The 8,666-nt window shown below is 42.9% G+C and overlaps 1 protein-coding gene across 1 annotated transcript; it reads right to left on the bottom strand.

Annotated features, from left to right (window-relative positions):
- Positions 1-1,873: 1,873 nt before the first annotated feature.
- On the bottom strand, positions 1,874-8,627 carry LOC138959824 (methylated-DNA--protein-cysteine methyltransferase-like). The gene is made up of 4 exons (XM_070331457.1): positions 8,583-8,627; positions 7,141-7,359; positions 6,288-6,436; positions 1,874-3,967 (listed from the first exon to the last, which is right to left on the bottom strand). Exons 1-4 carry the CDS (start codon positions 8,600-8,602, stop codon positions 3,705-3,707), a joined length of 651 nt encoding a protein of 216 aa, XP_070187558.1. The 5' UTR covers positions 8,603-8,627; the 3' UTR covers positions 1,874-3,704.
- Between the last annotated feature and the right edge of the window lie 39 nt (positions 8,628-8,666).

The following is an 8,666-nucleotide window of genomic DNA, read 5'->3' as shown; positions in this document are numbered from 1 at the left end:
AGGGCTCAACCGCTGAAAGATGAAGATGTTGACAAGCTGTGGCAGACAAAACAGCTCGGAGTCGCAGATCCAGAAGTAATCCTGAATACTCTGTGGTGGCAAAACACAGTCAACTTTGGTCTGCGCAGCGTGACACCTCACAGGCACATGCAGTGGGGAGACGTGTCCTTGCATGAAGACAGTAATGGCAGAGAATATCTCCAATTTTGCGAAAGACAATCCAAAACCAAAGGGCGACATGTGAAGAAAAGCTGGGATCATCAACCCGAGGTAGATCTACACCAACCACTCTGCACGCCAGTTCCTAGTGCAGAAACTTTCCGAGAATAACGTTCCTCCGACCAAAATAATGCAGCTATCTGGGCACAACAACGTTTAAGCAGCATTTCCCAAGAGGAACACCGTGGCTTCAGTCTGATGCTAAACGGCACTGCACCGGTCTCGGAGCTGTCGCCAGTGTCGGCAGACGACACATTGGATTCGCACGGCCACTTCAACTCCAGCCGTCTCCACTGCCACTGCCACAATCACATCCCAGCAAACGCTAACAACACTGTTTGCAAGGCCTGTGCACGTTGGTACCATCAACATCAACCAATATTTGTCCAGTCACCAAACCGAGAAGTGACCATCTGAAAGTTGTCGACTCGCCTGGCTCCGACTTGACTGTCATCCTATCGCGGAAGGATATGCTTTGCTGTTGTTGTTCCTTTTGGTTTCTTTTATCCTGTGGCCACTGCTTTTCTTTTTATCTGGTATATTTTGAAGTGACCATCATTTCGTTGTTCGAATTTATTTAATCAATGTTCAATATTAAACTTAACAGTGTTAACAAAGGCGAACTACTTTGTCCTAGTTTGAGAGTGTGTGTCATGGCGGAGGAATGAATGTCAAATTGAGTAAAGTGGTTTGAAGTTCTAAAGCGGGTTGATCCAAAGGCAATAGCGCTGTCGGTGACTTTTAGTTAGATCTGGCACAGAAGTATATAATGTAGGATAAACAGAATACTACATGGCTTGCTGTGTCGTACCAGATTTACACTCGTTGCTTTTTCAAATAGTGAACAGCTCGCTTTCGCTCGCAGTTCACTATTTAAAAAAACAACTCGTGTAAATCTGGTACGACACAGCAAGCCATGTAGTATTCTCTATGAATGCAATACTGGGAATCAGAAACGTGAGCAAAACAGAAACACATCAGGGACAAATATTTGAATATCATATGACATGTTAATTGATAGATTCTGTTCTGTGCACATTATATTAATACAGTATTCTTACAAAAACATCCATGAAAAGACAGGCAATAGATGATTTTCAGAAATAGGTTTGTATGGGTTAGGAGTGGAATTTTCTCGCAAAACCTCTGCCAAACATTGGAGTGGCCAATCACTATAGTGTTCGGCCGAGGTTTTGCAAGAAAACATTCACTCTCCTACTCTCCCACAAAAATACAAACCCGACTGAGTTATTTTCGGAATTCCTCTATCGTCACTTTTCTTCTGAGTGACGTTGGACTTGGAACACTGATTGAAGTCTGGGACATACTCTTGATCTTATTTCCACAGCCATTTGTCTTCTGTGTGCACTGTGCCATGGCCCATGTTGCTTTCTTTACTACTAGCTTGATCACCTTTTCAATGAATATGTTGTGGAAAAAAACACCAGTTCTTGTTTTCTCTTTGCGTGAAAGCTGAGGCTGATAGTCAATCATTTTGCTATATGCTAAGGAATACTGATAGGGAAGCATACAACAAATATAAAGTGTTTTGTTTTTAAATATTGAAGAAGCAGGTGACAGGCTACTTATTTTGTTGACAGAAAGATGCAATTGACATAGTGCCAAACATGCACACATGTACGTACAGACAGAATATTTATGGGTTGGTAAATTTTAATCGTTTATGCAATGTTCAACCAAATCTGAATCACATCATATAAGACCACCGGACAAGATTCATGACAACAACAAAAAATCGCATCACATGTATAAATTCCTGTGCCCTTTAAAAGTACAAATGAACGCACAACGAAACCAAATTAAAAAGAAAAAAATAACAATAATAAACCATGATCAATGTTACCATGGTACCAAAGGGAAAATAATCGCAAAGTGGAAACAAATGAAAAACAAGTCGCATAAGGCGAAAATACAACATTTAGTCAAGCTCAGTCGAACTCACAGAATGAAACTGAACGCATTGCATTTTTTCCGCAAGACCGTACACTCGTAGCATCGTCTGTCCACCGCTCGTGGCAAAGGCAGTGAAATTAACAATCCAGAAAAGCGCGGTAGCGGTTGCGCTGAGGAGGATAGCACGCTTTTCTATATCTCTATTCTTTTTAACTCTCTGAACGTGTTTTTAATCCAAAAATATCATATCTATATGTTTTTGGAATCAGGAACGGACAAGGAATAAGATGAAATTGTTTTTAAATCGATTTCGGAAATTTAATTTTAATCATAATTTTTATATTTTTAATTTTCAGAGGTTGTTTTTAATCCGAATATAACATATTTATATGTTTTTAGAATCAGAAAATGATAAAGAATACGATAAACGTAATTTTGGATCGTTTTATAAAAAAATAATTTCAATTACAATTTTCAGATTTTTAATGACCAAAGTCATTAATTAATTTTTAAGCCTCCAAGCTGAAATGCAATACCAAAGTCCGGCCTTCGTCGAAGATTGCTTGGCCAAAATTTCAATCAATTTTATTGAAAAATGAGGGTGTGACAGTGCCGGCTCAACTTTAACAAAAAGCCGGATATGACGTCATCAAAGACATTTATCGAAAAAATGAAAAAAACGTCTGGGGATATCATACCCAGGAACTCTCATGAAAAATTTCATAAAGATCGGTCCAGTAGTTTACTCTGAATCGCTCTACATACAACACGACCCTTGTCTCGATTCCCCCCTCTATGTTAAAACATTTAGTCAAAACTTGACTAAATGTAATGATCACTGCAAAGTGTGGGACTCCATCACACACAGTTCAGTCAGATAGAGACAAACAATTAAACAGCTTTTGGAAATGAGAAAGAGAGAAAGAAAAAGAACATAAAAAAGAGAACCATTTATTTGTAGTATTCTCCACACTGCTCCACAATAAAGGGATACTGATTGATCTGACAGTTAAAGGGAGTTTCTGGCAAGTTTGATGCATCTGAAGAATCGGGGGAAATCTCTCCAGACAGCAGTATTTCAATACAAGTTATGGCCGGTGGCTTCAGAAAGATAGCTTCTTCCCAAAGCTAATGCTAAACATACATTTGCAACAAAAAATGATGAAAATGTCCACTATGGCACTGCACTAAACAACTTGCTGTTGTTGCATTTAGCCTTCCTTCAAACCCTCAAAACTTGACACACTTGTGCGACAACCAGAGTACAGTTTGATTTACCCCCCCCCCCCCCCCACCTCGCATCCTTGCCTACATCAGCATGCACATCTTGAAGATTTGCCTGGTTCCACAAGTCCAGTGGGAGTATCACTCTTTGTGCACTTTGCTTTCCAAAGCCTCCGCTCAAAACATTGGCCACGGAATGTTAGTTCACTGGTTATCTAACTCTACCACTCCCCAAAAAACAACTACAAAGCTGCGTAATCATGTTGCATACTCTCAACAACTGGTGCACTCTACACCTCGACTGCCCCCCCCCCCCCCCCCCCCCCCCCCAACCGCACTTTTGGTTTTTACACCTGTCCTTTCTCAAAGTCCTGCAGCCACTGTTTGACGGAGTTACGTCGGCCGTGAGCGTAGTTGCCGAGTGCGCCATCGCTGCGCACGACGCGGTGACAGGGCACGAGCAACATGAAGAGGTTGTTGGCCATGGCTTGACCTACTGCACGCGATGCGTTGTCCTTGCCCGCCGCCACCGACAGATCCTTGTAGGAGATGGTCGTTCCCCACGGCGCCGCCTCCATCAGCCTCACCCACACCCGGCTTCTGAAAGAGTCTGACACAAACATGACACCTGATCAAGGTACATATAGGTATCCTCTCTTTTCACCCAAACCTGAAGGAAGCTGCTGATAAACATCCCACTAGATCAAGGCACACACCCCGTCGCGATATAACCTTCGTGGTTGAAAACGACGTTAAACACCAAATAAAGAAAGAAAGATCAAGGCACACACACACAATACACATAAACACACTTTGATATATTCAGGCATGGGAATTGAAAAAAGTAACAAAGGCTGAACATTTGTAAGTACAGTAAAACCTGTCTCTAACGGACACCCTTGGGGAATGGTAATAGTGTCCCTATTAGACAGGTGTCCCTTCTTCACAGGTGGAGGGGCCGGGGCAATATTTTACAAAGAGCACGTAAAATGAACAAGACACTTTTTGTCAGTCCTGTAGTATGTATTTATTGGATTGAACATGAGACTCACTGAAAATGTGAGTAAACAAATGATACATGTAGCAAACAACAACAACAACAACAACAACAACAACAAGAACATCCCCCCCCCCCCCCCCCACCTACCCCGTTCCCTACACACACTGTGCATTCAAACTTACGCAAGTCGGACGTCACAAAGCTAAAAATAGCTGACTCTTCATCAGTCATTCAACGGGAAATTCCGCAGTGTGTCTCGACCAAATTAGGTCAGCTCTTGTTTCATTGCAGTACAAAACCACGTTGTTCAGGTCTTCATATTGCGTTTTCCGACGTTTCACAGTTTTTTGGTCGATTCGCGCACCTGACTCCCACTCCTTCATCACGTCTTCTTTTTCCGATTTGATCCTCGCGATCTGTGTTTTACCACATCCCATCTCCTTCGCCACATCTCAGCATGATTGGCCGCTATCTAGTTTTTTTAAGGCAGCGACACGCTGCTCTAAAGTCAACGCTTTTCTTTTTCCTGCTGGAGATTCCATTTTCAAACACAGTAGTCTACTGTTGCTTTTGGTTGTGACTGTATCCACAATGCGGAAAAGCGAAAGTGAGTGAGCGAAAGTGGGTCTCCATCTAAACAAGCCACTGATTGGTCAGAAAAGGGACAGAACAACCAATCAACAACCATTTGTGCTACGGCTACGACTGCCGAGCACTGACTGCATAACAGTCGAGTTTTCGAAGTTGCGTTTTTATGTACGTTGTGTCCGTTTGTGACAGTGTTTACACTTCCTACGGTCCGAAAAATCGTGTCCGCGTCCGTAAGTGGCAGGTGTCCGCCCGTTAAAGGTTAGTTATTGTTGAAATCGTGTTCGTGCCATGATAAACTGTCCGTATGTAGCAGGTGGCCGTTACAACAAGGGTCCGCTAGACTCAGGTTTTACTGTAATGGCAAAGTCGACGGCGCGAAGCGCCTAGCCCTGCTAGGGGGTTTGGGGGCATTTTGGGCGGAATTTTTTTTTCTCCAAACCCAACTGGTGTACTTTGGTGTCATCTTAGCTCCAAGTTTGCCATTATATTCAGTTTTAAGAACCTTTTTTGCCTCCCCAATTTATTTTTTCGGCGGACATTTTTGCTTTTTCGGCGGAACAAAAAAAAACATTCGGCGGACAATTCCCATGCCTGTATATTCTCTACTACACCCCAACCTGTACTGAGAAAACAGCAGTAGTCCTAGGACAAAACTGAAGCTAAAATCAAACGAAGCGAAGTAATTAAATGCTCTAACTACAGACTTTTCCTGGAGATGAACGTTGCCTTCGTTCACTCAATTCTTCTCACCGTCGTAGGTGCCACAAGTCTTGTTGCACACAGCTCTCAGCCAACGAAAGCTATTCTATTTAGAGTGCTAACTGCTTATGATTAATGTTAACTGAATAGTCGTAGGACTTATTGGAAGCTGGGATGGGAGAGGGAGGAAGGAATCGGTGAGGGGAGGGGCCTTGTTTATATCTGGCAGTTGTCAGTTAACAGGTCTCCCCATGGACACGGGCACTAAAGAATTCGCTCCCTCCTTTTTTCACTGCAGCTGGCCAGTCTGAATGAATTGTGAGTATTCTCAGTAGGTCTCTGTACCTACCGGGTAACTGCAGGTGAGAAAAAGACATGGGGGGGGGGTATGAGACCATGTTCATCTAGCAGTGAGAACGGTACTGCCTATGAGCACTGTGACAAATAATTACCAGCAGACTCTCTGGATCTTCATCGTCCCTTCAAACGGAGGGTTGGTTGGTTGGTTTGTTATTGTCTCTTCTCGTCTCTTCAGCAGGTTTTGCTATCCTAGATATTGTTTCCTTTCTCAGCTTACATGGTAAGGTCCACATGAGCTGCTCATAAAGTGGATAGACTATAAAAGTGATGCAGCGCTCACCGTCTGACACGATGGACGGGCAGAACGCGGGCACATGGTCGCTGTGCTGTCTGCTGAAGAATGCGGTGAGCCAAGTGATGCAGTGCAGGGCCGGGGTGTAGGTGTAGCCGTTGTCGCAGTACAGCTGGGACTCCAGCTTTACTTTGCACCTAAACAACATGAAATATCAGCGGCCACATTAGTGGAAATTGCGATAAATCAAAGCCGTTTGCATCTGAACACCACAATATACCAAAAGTCATAACAGAGATGGTTATCGCTGAAAGCTTTCTGCAGCTTTTCCAGCCAACTCAAATGTAGATGCCTTACAAAGAGGGGCAGCTAATAGAATTTCTATGCAACCTCTTTTTGTTATCTTATAGCACACTGCGACTCTACTTGCCAGGCAAGTGTGTGACTTAAAAACAACAAGTGCAATTGTAACAGCTCACATAAATTTACCATAATACTGGATCTCGTGTTCAACATCTGTGGAACGGCTAAGCCTCTCCGACCCTCAAACTCTTTTTTGGGAACCTTAAAAAAATGTGTTTTATCAATAAGGACAAAATTGGATTGTTCAGACCTTGCAAGGACAGTTACTCTTCCCTGACATTCAGTGCCACTGTTTGCACGCTGTCCGGCCAATAGAAAGCCACCTACGCCTGATTAAATGAAAAACAAATTTCAATTTAAAAAATTAAAATTAAAAATAACAAAACTTGACTAAATGTAAAAAGGGGAAAAAAGGAACTGACCCTAAACTTTTTGGCCTTGTCAAATCTTTGCGTGTGCCTAATGCTTGAAATGCTTTCAGCTTCTAAAGGACAGGTTATGTTTGAAATGTGTGAACAGCGGAGATAGTGGCGCTCACTTAACGTCAGGGCTGAAATCACTGTCACTGAGAGTGGAGCTCTGTGAGATGGAGTGCAGTCCCCTGGGGCAGGAGGTCAAGCTGACCTGACCGATGGGCGTGGCCAGGAAGAAGGTGTTGGTGGGGCCGTGGTGGCACACCATCTTTCTTTTGGGTGGCATGGCGACGACGTTGCTGTTTTCATTCATTAAGGGTTTTCTTGTTCCAAAAGCTGTTCCACTGAAACGAAGATTTGAATTATGCTGTAAGTTCATGGATTTTGATGAATTGATTACCAAATTACCATCCTAAAACATACAAATAAGACAATTAGGGAACACCTTGAAAGCAACAATGCCTGGCCTATAAGCCCGTCCCTATACAGCCCCTACTTTGTGTTCAAATATATGTTGATTTTACTTTACCTAATCTTTTCACCTATCTTATGCATGTCGATCGCCTGGTTTAGTTAAGTGTGAAGTTGGTATTCACACTGAACGTAACTCAAGATGATCTTTAATTGCTTCCTTCAGTATGTGACCTCACTTCAACAGGGGTCATTCTAGAGATTGCCATATGTGACCCTCCACCACGGAATGAGTCGCATGTCACCTTTTCATGATTTTCATATTTTTACATTTTCTTAAAGAGTTTTTTATTTTCCATCCAGTGGTGAAAACCGTTTTAGAAAAGAGTGAACACTTTTCGAGTTATAAGCCGGTGACTATGGTGACCCTCACACTGTTACTAGACAGCCCGCGGACTTATATTAAGCCTAGCGCAGAACCGCGTGAGGTGACATGCGACTCATTTCGTGGTGGAGGGTCACATATGTCCACCTCACAGACCCTCCCGCCAAAAACTACCATGTGTGTGTGAGCTTATGTGTGTGTGTGTGTGTGAGCTTGTGTGTGTGTGTGCACATGTGTGTGTGTGTGTGAGTGAGTGAGTGAGTGTGTGAATGAGTGAGCGTGTGTGTGAGTGAGTGAGCGTGTTTGTGTGTATGTATGTGAGTGAGTGAGCGTGTGTGTGTATGAGAGAGAGAGAGAGGGAGAGGGAGAGAGAGTGTGACCCACTTCTTGCACTGTGTTTAGTTCTGTCTGTATCACTATGCATGTACCCACTATATTCACATGAACCAAACTTTACTTGATTACAATCTCTTGAAATGGTGGTTACGTCGTTATATTGTTGTGTGAAATTCCGTTAGCTGGAAGAGTTCCTATGTACCCTTCGTTACAAACATGTGCAACCACTCAAATGTTTATGTTATGCTGTGAGATTTGGACGGGACTCATCTAATCTCGTCGTTAACTGAATTAACTACATTATGTAACAGGTCCTCTACTCTATAATTCATCACTGATAGTTTTAACAGATCTTGTCGCACATCAAAACATAACGCAAATAGTATGTCGGTTCGATATTCGTGTGTAAGTCATCAATGAATCGTTAGACCGTACCTCAGCCGTCGTGTCGACATTTCGCGCGATGTTGCAGACAGCAAGCCTCGTTCTGAAACCAAACTAATCCCAGCATGCTTGTGG

Source organism: Littorina saxatilis, linkage group LG2, assembly GCF_037325665.1.
Source record: "Littorina saxatilis isolate snail1 linkage group LG2, US_GU_Lsax_2.0, whole genome shotgun sequence".
NCBI lineage: Eukaryota > Metazoa > Mollusca > Gastropoda > Littorinimorpha > Littorinidae > Littorina > Littorina saxatilis.
The sequence above is the reverse complement of the archived record's forward strand: the minus strand, read 5'-3'. Positions and strand labels throughout refer to the sequence as shown.

Excerpts from the sequence above, each read along its gene's own strand:
- LOC138959824 (XM_070331457.1), bottom strand. The coding sequence starts at position 8,602 with ATGTCGACACGACGGCTGAG. Across the intron at positions 6,437-7,140 it reads GATTTCAGCCCTGACGTTAA|GTGCAAAGTAAAGCTGGAGT; the intron begins GTGAGCGCCACT and ends CATGTTGTTTAG. Across the intron at positions 3,968-6,287 it reads CCCGTCCATCGTGTCAGACG|ACTCTTTCAGAAGCCGGGTG; the intron begins GTGAGCGCTGCA and ends TGTTTGTGTCAG.